General features: G+C 42.3%; 2 protein-coding genes across 2 annotated transcripts in view; one reads left to right on the forward strand and one right to left on the reverse strand.

Annotated features, from left to right (window-relative positions):
- LOC138969130 (sodium- and chloride-dependent glycine transporter 1-like) overlaps positions 1 to 20594 on the forward strand; it is a gene marked incomplete in the record, with an annotated part of 204892 nt that overhangs the window by 103989 nt on the left and 80309 nt on the right.
- Positions 7089 to 20594, reverse strand: part of LOC138969128 (protocadherin gamma-A10-like) — an 87006-nt gene continuing 73500 nt past the window's right edge. Inside the window, exons 5-6 of the mRNA XM_070341846.1 lie at positions 15590 to 15731; positions 7089 to 9856 (exon numbers count right to left, since the gene is read on the reverse strand). Coding sequence (XP_070197947.1) covers positions 8919 to 9856; positions 15590 to 15731 — 1080 coding nt within the window. The 3' untranslated portion in view covers positions 7089 to 8918. The remainder of the gene's footprint in view (positions 9857 to 15589; positions 15732 to 20594) is intronic.

The raw sequence follows: 20594 nt of genomic DNA on the forward strand, positions 1-20594 counted from the left end.
CTTTTTTGTTTATCAAGCTAAAAATTAACAAGACAAAGTAAAAATTTAAATCAACAATATCAGCGTGATTTATTCTAACGAATGACACTTTAAATGCTGTCAGATAATACTCTCTTTATCTAAAAAAAAATACCGAAAAGCGAGTTTTGTCGGTGGGTGCTTTACGGAACAGCAAGGCACCGCCCATCCTCTTAGACTGAGTGTACAATGCCGACCCGCTCACTTGAAATCTAAATTATCTAAGTTCGGAAAAATCAAGTGAAATTGCGTCACTCGCTTTACGTCAAATGTATCTTTACGTCATTTCCCATCCGTCTGGAGTCGGTTCTTAATCTGTCGCTCTCTGTTCAACAAGAAAAAGCGAAGCAACCAAAACGCATGTTCAACATGGTTTATCTTGTGAGATTGTTGTGTGTCAAACGCATTTGACCTGTGAATATTCATCACGTCAGGTGTGTTACTCTGATTGTCTGACCCAGGTCACGAGAATTCTTTGACTGACAGGCATAATCAGGAAGCAGCGCTTAAGTTCCCATTGGCCGGGCATTGCGGCTGTTCTGTCTAATTCGCGGGGTCGCTTCGAAATTTCTTTTGGTCGAATTAAACGGTAATAAAACCGCTATTTCTAATATGCTGACTGTTAGCAAATGATAACAGACATGTCTCACAAACGATATCAGCATTCGCCTAAAAGGCTCATGCTTGATATCTTTTTTCTCGACATGTCTGTTATCATTTGCTAACAGTCAGCTCAACATCACAGGCCAAAGAATCTAGACACAGCCATCGTCGAACGCTGAAGAAGAAGAAGAAGCTAACAGCCAGCATATTAGAACTAACTCATAATACATATTTGTGGAGATATATGACAAGAAAATGCGGACACCATGTCGTTGGGGATAGTAATTCTAAAATTTTACAAATTTTCACTGCTAAATATGACCATATATTATTATTGTGTCACAGCCGATAGTGGGGAACATGCAGAACGTCACAAAAGGTCTTAAAGTACATCACAAGAGATAATCAAATCAATATCCTGCCCGAAATAGGTTTTGCTTTGAAGGCCTGGTGCGTAGCGGGGTGTTCAGCTTGTATATGGCAGAATATCGCCTTTACACGAGCAAATATTTCAGAGCTTGTAAAACATTCTTAATTCAGGTGGATTTTTTAAATTATAAAATACATCAGCTTCATGGAAGATGCGTGGTGTTATGAAGCGACGCTTCAAAAGAGAAAACAATGTCACTGTAAGGGCAAAACACCCCCGAAAACTTTCAACAACAATGTGAAGCTTCGAGATGTTTGCATGGCATCTTCCTTATGTGTTTCGCTGTCACAACATGAGTAGAACATTAGGACACAGGTAGTCTACAGCAATGGTAAGGGAATTCATTTGATGTGGATCTGAACATTAGGACACAGGTAGTCTACAGCAATGGTAAGGGAATTCATTTGATTTGGATCTGAACATTAGGACACAGGTAGTCTACAGCAATGGTAAGGGATTCATTTGATGTGGATCTGAACATTAGGACACAGGTAGTCTACAGCAATGGTAACGGAATTCATTGGATGTGGATCTGAACATTAGGACACAGGTAGTCTACAGCAATGGTAACGGAATTCATTGGATGTGGATCTGAACATTAGGACACAGGTAGTCTACAGCAATGGTAAGGGAATTCATTGGATGTGGATCTGAACATTAGGACACAGGTAGTCTACAGCAATGGTAACGGAATTCATTTGATGTGGATCTGAACATTAGGACACAGGTAGTCTACAGCAATCGTAACGGAATTCATTGGATGTGGATCTGAACATTAGGACACAGGTAGTCTACAGCAATGGTAAGGGAATTCATTTGGTATGGATCTGAACTGCATCAGAGCTAACATCGTAAATGGTACAATTTTTTTTATTTTGTGTCAGTGAGACTCACTCCCTGAATATATAGTAACATTAAAAAGGTGGGGGAATGGTCAGTTGTAACAGAAAGTACATAATATTTTAACAAAAATAATCAGTTGCATTTCGAAGGGGAAATGAATTCCTGTGGACCGACGATTGTAATAAAATAAAAGCAATCATGAGCACGATATAAGATTTAACAAGTGAATAGTGCAAACAACGTACATATACAACAGCCAACCAACAGTGACCAAACGAGTCACAAAACCACTCAAGCAAGTAAGCAACCACGCACACAAAGAAAGAAAGGAAGGAAGAAAGAAAGAAGAAAAAGAAAGAGAAGGAAAAACACAAACACAAGAGAATATCACTCGTTTCCACAAAGACAGATCAGTAAATCATCAAGTATATTTATTCATTCTCAAGACATATTATATTGTAAACTCAACAACACTTTGCAGCACAGAAAAGTTTCGTCATGGATACATTAATAAAAACTAAAACGTGAAAGGGAAACTGACCAAGAATGCTCCTGCTGTGTTAGTGCCTTGGTGATTTCTTGCACTAGCGATTGTCAAATGTGTTAAATTTGCTACTGTTAATCCACATTAAAACTCCAATGCACCCTCTCCGCCCGACTGACAGACAGGTAGACAGACAGACAGTCAGACAGGCTGACAGGCAGACGGACAGCAGAACCAGGTAACACAGAAAAAGAAAAACAGGTAAAAATAACCAATTTTTGAACATCGACTTTTTCCTGTTAAATGTCTAACCCCTTCACCCCTCATTTCTCATGAAAAACTCATTCCCTCACTTTTCCCTCTGAAACATTTACTAATGCTTTTGGGGCCAAGTTTTCAGATTAAAGTAATTCCGACGGATACTGCTCAAAATTAGACTTTGACTTTACTGTGAGTAAGACATAGAATCTTACCAGGTAAGTTAATAATTCAAAACAATCACGACTGAGGAAGAAAACAACAACATATTTTGTGGATTTGCATCCATTAGGATTCTTTCGATTTTTAGTGACCTGAGTGATTATGCAGTAAACATATTACATCGGATATTAGATGAAATGTATTGGCTGTTTAAATGTTCCGTTAAACATGGACAGTAGCAAGATCTACATGTGGCACTTTTCAGCACGTGTACGGGAACGTGTTCGGGTAACATCAAATCTAGTTTTTACGTAACGCGTTTGCCAAGATCTGCAGTCTTGGTGGGAGCCAAACAACGTATGCATTTGGAACATTGGAGAAAAAAGTGAGTCACGGGTGACGCAATAACTACACGTACCCATTCAGGTCTTTGCTACACGTTCGATCATCTAGAACACTGTAATATATGCGACATCCCATGTTGTTTCCATTGTTCCTTTTGTGTTCCCTTGTTTGTAATAACATACAAATGTTCCCATCATTGGTTCGAGGTAAGCAGTAATTAAACCCAACATTTTGTTGCTTAAGAGGTTTCTGAAACTCTGTTTTTTTTGTTGCAAAGGTATAACCAGACATTCTTTCACAAAACATATTGATCACGTCAGATGTTAGCAATTGTTGTATGTGAATACGAATACGACCAACGTTAAAGAATGTATCGCTTCGTTGCCCATAACCTCCAATTTGTTCTTCCTGCCCTCCCCGCCCTTCCCTATTGGTCTATTGCCTATGATTTAGACATAATTGAATGAGCACTGTTTCTGTTTTGGAAGAAACCCTTTTTGGAAAAAACAATATAAAATGAATGCATTCAAAAAGTAGAAATAAACAAAACATAAAAGGGGGAAGGGGGTTTTGCCCCTAAAATATCCAAACAGTTCGCTTCCCCAAGCATCACAACAATCTGCTTCCTGTACATGGTTATTGGTTTTGCAAAGTAAAGCTTCCTCGTTATGTAAACTTTGTGTAAAAGCAAGGGTGTCATTTATTTCTGACATTGCACACGATACTGTGTTGGACATTTTCTGACTGCTAAATCAAATTCTGTGCAGCATAAATTAGCTTTCAATACTCTGATATATTTCATTTCCGACTTTAGGTAGTTTTATTTTTGTAAAATATAACGAATCAGCATAGTTATAGTACACTTGAAACCAACAAAATCGTCTGTTGCATTTTGTATGAGGTGAGTGAAAATAAGGATAAAATGTTTACAAAAAAATAATATTTAAGACAAAATAAAACAAATCGACAAATAATTGTCTTCGACCAATGACGTATCTTGCTTCCTTAACTTGCATTATTTGGCCTTAAAACAGCAAGTGATGTAAACACTCTCTATTATAATGCATTTCTCAACAGATAACATGAACTATGAGTTGTATATGTTGTTGACAATTAAGCTCTTAAGAGCTGGTTTAACATTTTAAACAATGCTTGTTAGCAATTTCAACTAGGTCAAACAAAACTGTTTTAAAAAGTCGTAAAACGTGCTTTACAAAAGCAGCACAAAAGCCCTGCTCACAAGATTAATTCTGTTCCAGTCTTTTGAATTTCTTCTTTTTTCGAGAATGCGGTACTGTAGTCTGTACGACGAGACACATTGTAATGTGTAGGGACTGACATAACTTAATGCAGACGACAGTCAACACAGATAATCATACGCGACAGTAAGCGGTAATCTAAAAACGCGATTCAACTTTTAACAACAGACTCGTCGACGCTGTGTGTGCGTAAATGTTCTTATTTATCGATATGTACATTTAATATCAAACATAGACACTTCTTGTCGGTGTTGCTTAACCTGCATTGACACAAAACGTTTGCAAAGTTGCGTTTTGGTGTAACAGTTATGCTTTAACGTTTTTATCAGACCAATCCATGCAGGGTTTCTTTCTGTATGTGCCTAATTTTTTTTTTTAACCAGGTATGTTTTTGTAAAAGAACTGTTCTTTTCCCCAAAATTTGAATAGTAATCAGTTTTGTGACAAGAGCGGTAATCACTTTTGCAAGCAAAAACAGTAACACTTAAATCAAAACTAATAGTGCTTAAATCGCCATAAGTTTTGTAAAAAATTAATCAGCATAGTGTCTTTGGAACACTTTAAGTGCTTAGTCAGTCAAAAATGTGGCATTTGAAGACCAGAATGTACTTTTACAAAATTGATCCGACACGTCTTGTCAGTCACAGTTCATACAAGAAAGCAATACACATATCAAGCCATATAAAAAAATAATATTCACATATTATTTTCAAATAATATTGTGTTTTTCATGTATACTAACTTGCCGCGATGCTAAAGTCCTAGATCAATGTCAGAATGATCAACAAATTGTAAAATGCATCGACCTTATTTGCATCTGTCTTGCACAAGTACGGCACGTACACTTTAACTCTTTGGGGAACTTTGGCCAGGATTCATTGATTTATTAAATAATAACACGTGGAAATTGTTGTATTGGTACACAAAGATCAACGACATTGGCACTTCTTTTGAAATAAACCCTTAATACAATAAACATCGACCTCTGACGTTGTGTTAACGATAAAAATCTGCCTCTGGTTGGTGTCCTTCCACAAACCTCCCTCTCCCCTCACCACCCCCCCCCCCCGACCCTATAAAAGAAGCTGCGCAAAGAAAAACAAAAAGGAAAACGAATTTTCAGTCTTACGTTTTGTTAACAATGCAAATCGACCTCTGGTGCTTTGATGAACGATGCATCAACTTCTGTTGACGTTTTGTGAACAATTAAAAGTAGACCCCTGACGACTGGCTTTTTTGTTGACAATACAATAGACCTCTGGCGTTAAGTGAAGAATACAATTCGACCTCTGACGCCTCGAGACCAGTTAAAACCGACCTCTGACGTTTTGTTAACGACTAAACTCTGCCCATGACGAATTGGTTTACATAAAAAAAGGACCTCTGGCGTTGTGTATAAAATACAAATCGACCTCGGATGTTTTTGCGAACAATACATATCGACCTCTGACGCTTTGAGAACAATACATATCGACTTCTGACGTTTTTGAACAATATGAATCTAAATAAAACATAGACCACTGACGGTTTTTGTAAACGACAAAAATCTGCACATGACGTATTGGTTTACATTGAAAATAAAAGAGAAGACCTCTGGCATTAAAAATCGACCTATGACGTTTTTGCGAATAATACATATCGACCTCTGACGTTTTGAGAACTTCTGCCTGTTACGTTGGGTTTAACAATAAAACTAAGACCACTGACGGTTTTTGTTAACAACAAAAATTTGCTTATAACAGATTTGTTTACAATAAAAACCAACGATCTGGCGTTGTGTATACAATAAAAATCGACCTCTGACGTTTTGAGAACAATACATATCGACCTCTGACGTTTTGAGAACAATACATATCGTTTTCTGACGTTTCTGAACAATAAAAATAGGCATGTTACGTTTTGTTAACAAATCAAAATAGACCTCTGCCATTTTGTTCACAATATTCTGACGTTTCTGAACAATAAAAATAGGCATGTTACGTTTTGTTAACAATTCAAAATAGACCTCTGCCATTTTGTTCACAATATTCTGACGTTTTGTAAACAAAGAAAATCTTAAAACGATAGTTCAAAGCAAAGAATATAATCAATGCACTTATCACAACGAAATACTACAGTATACATGCCAGAACGGCTGCTTGCAATGTGCTTAATCTTTAATCATTTGCAGGCCAGTGTCAAATACTTCCAATACCTGTTTATAGTAAACGTTAACTGTGTATAACACACATACGTACTAAACAAAGGCTGTCATCTTACTTAGTGGATTAGATAGCATATTTTCAATTCAATTCAATTCAATGAGGCTTATATCGCGCATATTCCGTGGGTACAGTTCTAGGCGCTCTGCAGTGATGCCGTGTGAGATGAAATTTTATACGGCCAGTAATTGCAGCCATTTCGGCGCATATGTCACCAAAACATGTATAATGTGCACCATGTCAGTTGAAAGTCTGTATCAAAATACAAACCAAACTGACATTCTTATTTAAAATACATATGATACATTTCATGTATTAATCTAATATTGAATTTTTCTTCTTTGATCCACGTGACGCCGAAGGGCTGACTAACACATACTTAGGTGGCTGGCCGAGATTGCAAAAGAGTTCACCTTTGTATGCGCGCTACACCCTCCCCCCCCCCCCCAAATAAGGATAATTCTAACTAAAATGTATCGATACATTAAAGTTACTTGCATTTTTGACCAGAAAATATGACAATTTACACAGGTCTCGACAAACATTGTTCACCTCGACCGCAAGCGCGGTCTCGTGGAACAAAAGCTGTCTGGATCTGTGTAAAGTGTCATATTTCGGTCAAAATGGGAAAAAAAACCGTGCAACAAAGAGACAACGTTTTCGTTCTACCATCACAAGGGGGGGGGGGGGGGGGGCTACCTTAATTAAAACGAAGGGAAAATAAACTACAACAAAGCATCTTACGATCGTGTAATTCCAGATTATCTGAACCCGTTACGATACACAATTAATCAATGTCATTTGAATAAAGCAGAAATGCAAATCTTTTTCAGTAACAAATTAGTAGATCATTTAATGTCATTATCTGTGCAAATCATTGGGCCTAGAATTACAAGGTGTCAACAGAACACTTAGGAAAACATCCTTTTCAGATTTCAGACCTTTCGAATCATCGTCAGCTCATTCTCAGACAAAAATGGAGTCAGCAAATAAATGTAAGAATTATTCTTAGACAATTACCGGCCAATAAAGCAAAAAAGATAAATAAAAAAAAAGATAAAAAAAGAAGTTCCTACTTGTTACGATTTATTTTGAAGTTGTGTTTTACTTTGTGGCAGTACTTTACGAACCGGGGGACTACCAGTAGACCAGTTGCGTATATTGAGCCATATTCACACATAAAAATAAGCAGAGTTGTAAACACAACAAATTGACTCTCGCAAAGTTTCTGTACAGTTTGACATGAAGCGATCTCTCTCTCTCTCTCTCTCTCTCTCTCTCTCTCTCTCTCTCTCTCTCTCTCTCTCTCTCTCTCTCTCTCCCTCTCCCTTTCTCTCTCTGTCACGCTCTCACTCTTATTCTCTCAAATTCTCACACACATACACACGCACACGCACACACATACATACACACACAGAACACACACAGAACACACACACACACACACACACACACACACACACACACACATACCCCCACACACACCCACACACACACAGAGCACAAGGCAAAACCACAGCCGATTATCACGTGCACACCAGTGTAAGAAACGACCATGTAAAGCCCAGCACAGCGACAGAACACACACACACGGACCCACAGTTGAAACCTACCACTGCTGAAGCGTCTCAAAATACCATTGCCCCTGTGGCAGTTAAAACCGTGGTTGATTGCAGTGAAAATGTCTCTGACGGCCATTAAACTCAGTCCGATAAACTAGTGACAGCGTTCCACTCAGTTAGTTCAGCTTACATGCACCGCTGGTTACACCACAGTGCCTGAAGTATCCGTCACAAGGCGAGCTGTATTTAAGTCAAACACCCTACAACTTTTCACGACAGTTGGCAGTAGCCTTCACACCAAACTGGATCTGTAAGAGTTCACCACAGTGATGCAAAAGACTTCAAGAAATCCACACAGTTTTAAGATGGACGCACATTTCAGTCAACATACGATCATCACACACGTCCTAAGATTTGATATCCAGGATACAACTGAAGAGTGATACAACATTGCACGAGTCCTTTTGAAGATTCTTGACCAAGAAATCTTCATCAGTTTAAATGTGTATGAGTTGCTATACGGCCTTTTACCAGTATTCATTCTTAAGACTGAGTTGGCATTGAAGTCACACAACTCTCGTGTTTTGCGCGTACATTTGATCAGCTGGCACCAACAAGTCATTACACAGTGTTGGTCATGGGACCTACGATCTCACAATAGCGGGACATACGTCTCATTACATCACATTGCGGCATTGTTAGCTGAACACATACACATCTAGTTCGTCAGACGGATCGTTTATACACGGAGAACTACACGACCACGTCTTTCCACGGGGCATGGTTCATGTCCAAACCCACGTAACTGTCTTCGTTGTCGATGGTGTAGCTTCCCGACGTCGTCGTGGAGCGCTGGTCGTCGCAGTCGTCCGTGGTGGCCAGGCTGTCGTTCCGCCAATCCCGAACGTGCCTGGGGTCACGTGAGTCCAGCGGCGTTTCTCTTTGGCCAGGAGGGGAGGCCTGTTGATGGTCCCTGCTCGGTCTGGCCGAGACGGGACGAGGGGCGGGGTAGAAAGTCTGTAGCTCCTGAGAGCTATTAAAACTGCTCCGGGGACCCCGGGCGAAGGGCTGAGGCTTGTCACTGTTGAACAGCGCGGGGCTTCGCGACCAGTCTCTGGAAGGGGTGGCGGGGCCCGGGCCCCTCCCGAACGGTTCGTTGACGTAGACGGGAACACTGCGAGGCGAGTCCTGTCCGCTGGGAGCACCACGAGGGGAGTCCAGCGCGCTCCTCGGGGAGTCCCGGGGAGACTGCTGCTGGAGGAGGGATCCTCTAGGGGAGTTGAGGGAGTCACCGCTTCCTGCTGGCAGACCCTGCAGGGCGATTCTAGGGGAGTCTCTGTTGGGCAGTTGGGAGTACCGAGGGGGTTCAGCTTCCGCGTCGAAGGAGCTCTCTCCAAGCGCTCCCCTCGGGCTCTGGGCGCCGGGGGTACCGCTTCGCGGGGAGCTCAAACTACTTCCGGTACCCGGCGCACCGGGTCTCGGGCCGCGCTTTCCGGCCGACAGATCCTTAAACGTGACGTGTTTCCGGGAGCTGTTTCTGACAGGATCGCGCACGCTGGATTTGCTGGACTTGGATGGGTTATGGTGGTAGGGGTGGAGGTGGAGGTGGGCGTGGCTTCCCGCCCCGGGGAACGTGTTACTGACAGTTGATTGAAAGCTGGCGTCGTGCAGAGCGGCAAGGCGGCTGTCATCTGCAACAGACCCGAGGAAAAACAAAAGGTTTCCATAACATTGGCAGCGGTTTCAAACGACATGGATGGGAGAGAAGAAGAAAAGGACTAAGAGAGAGAAAGGGCAAAACGATGTGTAAAGAGTCAGCTTGCATGGTTATATTGATTTAAAACAAAGCAAAAGACACGGTGTTGAAAACGATATTTCAAAAAGAGAAAGAAGGTGAAAGGGCGTTTGCTGGTGAAAAACTATAAAGGAGTGAAAGAAAAACGGCTTGACATTTGAGACACTTGTGAGTTTTAATGACGACAAGCCAAACGACACCGACACCGTTATGATCTTAAACGAGAAAGCAACCCTGCTGTTTCTTAGGAAAAGAACATTAACGTCAAGTCCTGATAAGAGAATATGGTAGTTTTTAATCTTTACCTGTCACGAGAATGTCTGTAGGACTGTTTGTCACTTGTTAAAGAAAAGACTTAATTTTGTAAAACGGTTATGAGCTTCTGGGAATGAAAACGACATAGATATGCAACAAGAACCGCGGAAACAGTTTTCAACCCCACCCCCTTCCCCCTCTCCATGCCCCCACCCCCTGTTCTCCCTCTTGTTCTTCTATAGTGAAAACTCCCCATTTAAATCCCTCGCCAATCTCCTTTCACGGTTTACCCCTTTTAAGATTTTTTTTTCTTCAGACTTTCTGTTCTTAATCACTTAAAATTCACTTCCGTTTTAGGACTCCCTCCTTTTTGTAAGACCTGGTTTTCTCAGAATTTTGGATGTGGTGAGAGGAGGTTTTAACTGTATAATCTGCCTCCTGCTGCATCTTTTATTTGATTCTTCAACTAGAAGCACCCGTTTTATTTCGCTTCCTCGCCACTGTGGCACGAGCTTGGCCGGCACTCACCAAGCTCAAATCACAACTCAAACACGACGCAAGCAAAACTATGCACGAACTGACAAACAGACTACAAAACACAGGCAGCTCGTGTGGCCTATCTGTACCCACTATCTGAGTGATGCGTTTTAAACCAAAACATCTGTGGGACGCGGAAAACATGAATGCAGCCCTTCGCCGAGTCATTTGGAGAGAGAGAGAGAGAGAGAGAGAGAGAGAGAGAGAGAGAGAGAGAGAGAGAGAGAGAGAGAGAGAGAGCAAGAGCGAGAGCGAGAGAGAGAGAGAGTGTGTGTGTGTGTGTGTGTGTGTGTGTATGTGAATGTGAGTGATTGTGTATATATTATGTGTGTGTACGTGTGCGTGCGCGTGCGTGCGCGTGCATGTGTATTTTTCCTTCCGAAACGTTATTGAAATTAGCCGCTAACGGATACATATTTACAAGTTTCAACAGCTTTACAACAGTAGTTTTGTTCAAACACTTTACTTATCCGACACAATACAGCCACTATTCTGTTCACGTCAAACCAAAATCTTGATTTGAAACTTCCTAGCTATATCTCTCACACATGGAGGGTCAAACAAGCCAAACGCACCGCCGGCAAAAAAAAAAGCATCGCGGAACGTAACAGGGAGGTTTGAGGGGTTTCAGAAATCGTAGGCAACTCAAACTCGCGGATGACCCTTTCTGGGTAGCAGTGCACAGGGGGAATACGAGGGGTGATCAATATTTTGCTGGGACGTGTCTAACCCGGTCGCACGATTTCTCTCTATAACCCATGTTTCGGAAGCAGACGACTGTGATAACTTCCGCCACAATCCGCCATGCTGGGTTTCTCTGGGTTTTTATAGGTTTTACGCGTATCTGGGTTTTATAGGTTTGTGGGCGTAGCAGTGTCGGTGTTTCGCGGCTCTTGGCTGTGCAGTGAGCCTTCACTTTTCCTGTAGTTTCCTCCAAAATTGCTCCGGGATAAAACTTTCGATTTTGTCTGATCAATGCCCGGCTTCCATTAAGCCTTCGCAGAGGTGCCCTGTGGAAACCCGTGTGTGTGTGTTGAAAGTGCATGCGGACAAAGAATTACAGATCGTACTCTTTGCTTCTGCACAGGAAGGGCATTCTCCCCGCGCTCTGTGATTGAAAGTGTGTGAGGAAAATATATGATGACAAATACGGAACACAAAGCTCACTTTGAACAAACTTTGGAAAAGCTAGCAAACTGGCGAAACTTTTATAATAATTCACTGCAAGGAAAAGTCTGAAAAAGGTCACTCTCCAAGGACGAAAAATCTGTACCAAGGACAAATGAAACATTAAAAAAGAAAAGCAAAACAAGTAATTCCGTTCGTGAATAAAAGAACCTTGTTGAGACCAAAGGGAAAACACAAAACAACAACAACAACAATGAAGAAAACAAGGTTACTATAAGCTTTCTTGAGTAAAACCTTGTTAAAAACCCAAGGGACAACAACAACAACAACAACAACAACAACGACAACGACGGCGAAACCAAGGAAACGACACACAAAAAAGAAGCAAAACAGATGTGTACACAAAAATCTCGTCTTTGAAAAGCCTTTTACCAGCGAAATGTATTATAAATAAGGATTAGAAGCAGTTGCATGTTAACGATTTGTCTCCTGCTTTAAGCTTAGTGTTACAAATTACGTCCATCCGTGTGCATCTCTGGGGGGATGAGGATGAATAGGAAAGGACAAGGGGGGGGGGGTGGTCTAAGGGGAGAGGGGGCTGGTAAATATGTGGGGACAAGTCTGTGCGATGTGTGTGTGTGTGTGTGTGTGTGTGTGTGTGTATGTGTGCGTGCGTGCGTGTGTGTTAATACATGTCCGATTAAACTTCAGACTGGGTCGAAGATGGTAAAAGATGTAAAAGCAAGAGAGGGGGGGGGGGGGGGGGTTAGCGATTGGAGGGTACGGGAGGAGAGGAAAGGACTTAGGGAGGAGTCTGCATGTTCGGCATATTCCTGGAAATAAACGAAGAAGGACGAAGTAGAAAAATAAAATAAACAATGGCCCTAGAATTTAAAAATAAATCACAAACGGTTTCATTGTTTCCTTGCCCCTAAAAAACGAGGAAAGGGACAGGTGGGAGAGACAATATTCCTCCACCAGGGTTGGGGGTGGGGTGGGGTGGGGGGTGGTGATAGGAAGGGGGACAAAGAGAGGGGGGCGGATAGGGGGGGGGGGAGGAAAAAAGGCGGGAAGGAAGCCACACAAAAAGAGAAAAAAAAGATAAATGGATGGATGGAAGGATAGAAGAGATGGATAGCCTGATGAAAAGAAATTAGAACAAAAAGAACAATAGAAACAAAGACGAGACAAGACAAGACGAACCAAAAAAGCAAAACAGGTTGAACGTAGGAAAATGACAGCGGCAGCCTTCACATTGTTGCGGTCGAAATGAGGGAGGGGAGGGGCAGCTATTGCAACGGCTGAATTAGAGGGCGGGAGGGGGGGGCGCAGAAGCAGAGAGGAGAGAAAGGAAGGAGAGAGTCCCATCAATGTCCCCACTGTTCCACATGTCTGAACCACCAAAACGAGAGAGAGAGCCTCGGAGAGAGAGAGAGAGAGAGAGAGGGAGAGAGAGAGAGAGAGAGACAGAGAGAGAGAGAAAAAGAGAGGGAGAGAGAGAGAGAGAGAGAGACAGAGAGAGAGACAGAGAGAGATAGACAGAGAGAGAGAGAGAAAGAGACACAAAGAGGGACAGAGAGAGATAGAGAGACAGAGAGAGAGAGAGAGGGAGAGGGAGAGAGAGACAGAGACACAGAGAAAGACAGAGACAGAGAGAGAGAGAAACAGAGAGAGAGAGAGAGAGAGAGAGAGAGAGAGAGAGAGAGAAAGAGAGACAGAGACACACACACACACACACTCGCCACACACACACACACACACTCTCTCTCTCTCTCTCTCTCTCTCTCTCTCTAGCGCAAGGGCAGGAAGGGTCTAACCTTGTCAATGTTTGTGACACTTGCTAGCGGGACAACAATTCCACACGCCCGGGCTCAAGCGAGTCGAGTATTCACGGGGCCCGGCAGCTTCGGGCAAGTCAGACATTTCGGGCCCGGGTCCGACAGGAGAGTCATAAATTGCTGGCCCTGCGCTTACACCTTGCCGCTTGGGGCAAAGCTAACAAGACAGCGAGTTTTGTTTCGACCAAAAACACATCTTCCTGCCCCTCCCCCATCCTCCCTACAAACCGCGGGGTCCTGTCCCCCCAGTTATGCACTGGACCTGCTGCTGTGTTGACTTTCCCAGACCTATCCTAACCCAGACCCCCGGGGGTCCTCGCCTGGACTTGACAGGGAGAACGAGTGATAAAAAAGAAAGGGAAAAGAAAAAAGAGACAATGAACAAACGGACGGAAGAACGACCGAACGACCGAACGAACGAACGAACGAAAGAAGGACTGAAACAGGAAAAGAGAAACATATTGGCAGAAATGTACAAGAAAAAGAATGATGACAGGTTGAGAGAGAGAAAGATTTTTTCATTTTCATTTTCATTTTTTTCATTTTCATTACTTTATTGTCCCATCGCTGGGAAATTCGGGTCGCTTCCTCCCAGTGGAAAGCTAGCAGCAACGGAGTCGCGCTACCCAGGTGTCTGCGTGTTTAGGTGTATTCAGCCACCTGCACTTATGGCAGAATGACCAAGGTCTTTTACGTGCCATTGTGATGACACGGGGGTGGGACATGGCTTCCGTCTCTGGGTCTGCACATAAAGTTGACCCGTGTCCGTCCCGGCCCGAATTCGAACCTGCGACCTTTCGATCACAAGTCCAGTGCTCTACCAACTGAGCTACCGAGATAAATATAGATATACAAACGGAAAGAAAGAAAGATAGAAAGACAAATAGAAAGAAAGAAAGAGAAAAAAAAGAGAAAGAATGAAAGACAGCAAAGGAAAAAGAAGCAATGTTTGGGGCAAACTAGGAGGATAAAATAAACTTCAGCGGTAGAAACAAAAACCCAAGAAAGAGACAGAAATACTGGACAGACAGCGCAAAAAACCAAAACCAAAGTCACAGGAAGACAAAGGAAGATCAGAGCTATAGAACCAGAACAATGAGTCCCTTCTCTTCCATCACACGCTTAAAACCGCTGCACGCGATTGGTACATTTGATCAGGCGGCGTCATTAGGCGGTAGAAGTATGGCAAACAGTTCTCGGTTGTATGTTGATCACTTCAGTCCTTCCCTCCCTACCCTGCTGTAACTTTACTGCACTCCCAATCATTTCAGGCCGAAACATTCAAGGATCACTTTCACGCAGGCAGTTTTTTGTTGACTCGATAGACAAGTTCCTGTTGTCTCGGTAGACTGTTTCTATTGACACGGGGAGTTTGTCTCTGCGAATATTTCAGAGGCCGAGCGAAAGAGAGTGGACAGCATGTTACTGAAACTATGCCGCTACCGGGGAAAGTGCAAAGCGCCAGGACGGTTTCGTAAGATTCCTCTTATTCTTGTGACTCGGCCGATCAATCATTAGTACACATCTCTCGCGGAGATCCACCTACTTAGACGCGAACGAGATGGGAAGGTTGAATCGAAATGAGACTGGAGAATGGAGAGAGAGAGAGAGAGAGAGAGAGAGAGAGAGAGAGAGAGAGAGAGAGAGAGAGAGAGAGAGAGAGAGAGAGAGAGAGGAGGCGAGACAAGTCAGTTTCTATATATACATTGCTCATTTCACTAAAAACTATCCCTGATTTTTAATCGTCTAATGGCCAAGATCCAATTTCAATTTTTTTTTGTCTCAAGCTATGAGCAGCAGCCACAGCGACACCGCTATCACCATCACTTTTATGGTTCAAGCAACTCAACCAGATCACCTCTAATACCCACCATTCAGTGCGGCTCCCACGTGACTAGAATGGCTGATGTCTTCCTCACTTCCGCCACGACCGCTATCGCTGGGAATGGTCTCCCCTGACGAGTCACTCTGGCCGTCTTCCTGTCGAACCACTGGCTGCCACGACTCCCCGGCCTGAAAAAAAAGTTAACACTTGATGGATGTCGGTATCAACTTTGCTCCCCAAGGGCTTACATTTTTAATTAGGCATTGCGTCGTATATGGGGCGGCTTAAACAAACCTTTCATATAATTGCAATATCGTGACATATGATTGTATAAGTGTGATATTAGGATCCGTTCTAAAGTAATATGCTTATGTTAGAGGATCCTTCACAGGTTTACAAAGCGAAACTAAACCCGACAGCGGACTTGTGAAGAAACTTTGACATTTGGACACAAAGAGGGAATGAAAGGCAAGGCAAGGGATACATCCACGAGAGAGGCAATATACGCGCACAAGTATGAGTGGGTTGAAAACAGGCAAGATAGGCTGGAACCACAGTTCTTTTAAATTATGGCTTGAATACATGTACATACACAAACGCAACCATGGTGTTGAAACGAAAAATAGTATTTTAGCACGAGTGCATCCAAGGAAAGCTACAATTGCATTTTTAAGAGATAGATTACGTTTTGCGCGCGTGTAGCATACAGCAAGTTGGCTGCTTTCGATCAATAAGTAAAAAACACAGGCACAGACACAAACATCGCATATGGGAACTTGGAGTTTGAACGTGAGAGTGATGTAACAAAGACAAAACTGGGTTGCAAAGAATTAAATGTCGTAAATAGCCCACGTCAATAGTTCTCTGGTTTATCTAGAAACAGAATACGCATTGGCGAGAGAAAGGTGGAGGTATGCATATGTATGTGTGTGTGTGTGGATTCATGATTATGTTGATGTCGCAAATTTTGACACCGCAGACACAACAGCATTGATTAATACATTCGTGTCCATTTATGTATTGTAAGAATTCGCGCCAAAAGTAAATGTTAAATGTACTGTGCCACAGATTAATGTACAGTTAAACATACAGATACCAAGTGTGTCATATAATGTTATTGTTTACGAAAAAAAAAGAAGAAAAAAAAGAAGAGAAAGATGGAGGCGAGTGGAAGGACTGATGAAATTACAAAGCTTCACAATGGATCTCTTAGCTAAATTATCATCCAACTTGATAGTGCATAGACGATGACTCATCCACCCCTAAACACATTTTTTTTGGGATGATATAATTCTAGTTTCTCACACTATGCACTCTTAATTTTTTTTCTCAAATGAGAGCAAACAGCATAATAAAGAGAACTTGTTAAATCAGAATTGATTGAATCTATGCTAATTGCTTCATTCTTTGACAACGTCTTCCTCTAAATGGCCAAGAGCACTTTGCGATATTGACGGCTGCGTTTCATCTTCAGGGCTCTAGAACCTTCTGCACCTACATTTTCCGCGGTACATTAAACATTCTCTGCCTCCATCAGATATAATAAATATTGACAGAGACCCGCACGACTCGGGGCACAACCTCCCAAGCCATTACGGTCATCCGCCCTGCTCCATCCAGAAGTCAGTTTCACTGTCCTAAGACTGTGTCCAGGATATTGACCGAGAAAATAAAAACCACCTCGCCCAGAACAACCCTTGGCAAAATTATCGCCCCTCATTACAGGAACGAGAAAAAAAATCTATCAAAGGCTTCCTCATTAGGTGCTTTTCCTCGATGACATGTGGAGAAGTGGCCGCGCCATTGCGTAGCGGTATTGACAAAAGATTGCAGGGCAGTCTAAGCGGATTGCCTGCCGGTGGAGAGAGGAAGGAAGGGGCTTCCGTGAGCGATGAAGCGCTCTGATGTTCTGGCTGCGAAGAGAGGGCGAAAAGGGTCGAATTTGCACACATTACCGATATTTACAGCCTGCACAAGCTGTAGTGTAGTGTCCTGAGCTCGGAGACAATTCGACGCTCACTTTAAACTCAATATCCTAAAAGTCTGTATCTAAAGTATCCAATTTCGTCATTGCATATATACATGTGAACATGTGATGACTTACATTTAGCGCGTGAACAAACTGCAGCATAGCGTATGAATCTGGAGACTGTTAGAAGCTCACTTTGCAATGACGCAACATCATCTGAGTCTGCAGCCAAAGTCTCTAATTTCGTTGCAAACAAATTACTGTTGATACACAACGAAGCAAATCTTGAAATTCGACGACCAAAGAACAAAAGAAAGTCAGCTGTCAAATAGAGATGTGGAGCATATTCCCTGGCAAAACATAAATATCAAGATATAAACAAGCAAATGTGATCCTCAATTTCTTGTTTGGCTACATAAGCAACGCTAACTTCTCGAAACCAAATTGTACTAACACTACCTTGTTGGAATCTAAAAACCCTTACGAAATTGAGCTGTTCATAGTTTCAGTGTCCGTGTTAACAGACGAACAAGCCCAGGTATTGGGGGGTTGGTAATCATTATTGATGATGAGCCCACCCTGCTTTTTCTGTCCAAAGACCGGGGATGAAGTGATCGAAGCAACAAATCACTACTTTGCGTAAGACTATTATGACTAAAGGGGATTTTACACGCAGCGGGAAAGCAGCACGAATTGAAGCTCTGCACAAGGTATTTCAACACAACGCTCGAGTAGTGTCGTTCAGTTAAATGTTAGTGATAGTGTCTGTATTTTGCAAGACAAAACATGGAGATGAGGATCTGAAGGAAGAGGGAGAGAGAGGGGAGAGAGAGATAGATGATATGTGTGTGAGAGAGAGATAGGGAGAGAGAAGGGACAGACAGACAGACAGACAGACAGACAGACAGACAGACAGACAGACATAAATACAGATAGAGAGAGAAACAGTGACAGAGAGACAGAGAGAAGTCAGAGACATACATACATACATACATACATACATACATACATACATACATACATACAGACAGACAGACAGACAGACAGACAGACCGACCGACAGACCGACAGACAGACAGACAGACAGACAGACAGACAGACAGACATAGAAGCAGAAAGATAAGCAGGCAGGCAGACAGATAGACAGAAAGATGGACAGACATAGAATGATAGAGACAGAGAAAAAGAGAAGAAGTTCCACAGTCAGACAATTAAATGGGACAAATTATAGGGTACGTACGACTTTCTTCAGCTCGCTAGAAACTTTTTAATGTCTTTATTGCTTGAAGTCTGACTATCAGGGGCCTGTCTTTGTGTGATAGCTATGGATTTTATATCACTGCATTAGTTCTAAAGAGCTCGCACGCAATCTTCATACGCATTGATCTTTGTGTCATTAGAGGGATGACAGTGAAATATAAAGAAGGTGAAAAGTAAAAGAAAGAAAAAAAAAAGAAAAAAAAAAGGAAACGATAATCATAAGCTTGCACAGGACTTCTTACTGTATTTGCTACTGGACAGGGGCGGGGATGTAGCTCAGTCGGTAGCGCGCTGGATTTGTATCCAGTTGGCCGCTGTCAGCGTGAGTTCGTCCCCACGTTCGGCGAGAGATTTATTTCTCGGAGTTAACTTTGTGTGCAGACTCTCCTCGGTGTCCGAACACCCCCCGTGTGTACACGCAAGCACAGGACCAAGTACGCACGAAAAAGATCCTGTAATCCATGTCAGAGTTCGGTGGTTTATAGAAACACGAAAATACCCAGCATGCTTCCTCCGAAAGCGGCGTATGGCTGCCTAAATGGCGGGGTAAAAACGGTCATACACGTAAAAGCCGTGGGAGTTTCAGCCCATGAACGAAAAAAAAAAAAAAAAAAAAAAAAAGCTACTGGACAGAAAATAAAGTGAAAAAAATGCTATGAAAATGTTACATAAAAGTGTAAAAATAAAAACAATTAAGAGAAATAAGGGGGAATAAAAAGAAGAAGAAGAAGAAGAAGAAGAAGAAGAAGAAGAAGAAGAAGAAGAAGAAGAAGAAGAAGATATGATAATAGCTAACAGCACGGTAAAAGCATGCTTATTTGAAGAAAAAAAGAAAGAGAGACCGAAGGGTTAGGTCCGAGCTAAGCAAACAAAATCCACAAAACTTTGGATCACAGTTTTTCACTTCTCTCCACCTCCTTCTTCACCGTACCCACCCCTCACACCCACCCACATTTTCTCCAACACCCGTTAACTCTATCCTCTCGGTTAAGAGGAAAAGCTTTCGATACCAGAACCAAAGTTGTCACACATTTTGATCCACGCAAAATCTTGGCCAGCCGCTACTGTCCTTATCCTAAATCAATCTACATTGATCTCCCATGCAGAAGGACAGAGTATTCAATTACAGGAAAAGTTTACTTAAAGATACCTTCTTTCTCGTGCAAACAACCCTAATTATTAGCCAACACAAATCTCACAAGTCTTTTTCATGGTATGAGAACATTCTTCCACTTAGACGCATAAAAAAACCACCCTTAATTACTAATTCCTGTGCAAAGAGGAAATATGTTTACTAAATTGATTTTGAGAATTAGGAATGGTGTCAGTTAAAACGAACCTTTTCAGTTGAAGAATAAAACCCCGTAAAAAAACCACTCTTTGCGCTAAAGGAACATGCTGTACATAGAGCTTTGGTTTGTGACCGAGAGCAAGGTCGCTCCTGTCCCAAGTAAAATATAAATAAATAAATGTAAATCTGGAACTACGGTGCACGGTGTTAAAAGGTTTCACATGGGTAAGCAGGCATCTTTAAAGCTCGGGACAGAAGTGCTTTACTGGAGACCAACACAACAAAGGCCTTGACCTATTCGTCTTGATGATTTATAGAGTTGTACGCTAATCTGTGGAGGGCAGAACGGGGTTGGTGTGTGTGTGTGTGTGTGTGTGTGTGTGTGTGTGTGTGTGTGTGTGTGTGTGTGTGTGTGTGTGTATGTATGTATGTGTGTATTTGTGTGTGTGTGTGCGTGTGTGTGTATGTATGTATGTGTGTATGTGTGTGTGTGTGTGTGTATGTGTGTGTGTGTGTGCGTGTGTGTGTGTG

This window comes from Littorina saxatilis, linkage group LG6 (genome assembly GCF_037325665.1).
Source record: "Littorina saxatilis isolate snail1 linkage group LG6, US_GU_Lsax_2.0, whole genome shotgun sequence".
Taxonomy (NCBI): Eukaryota; Metazoa; Mollusca; class Gastropoda; order Littorinimorpha; family Littorinidae; genus Littorina; species Littorina saxatilis.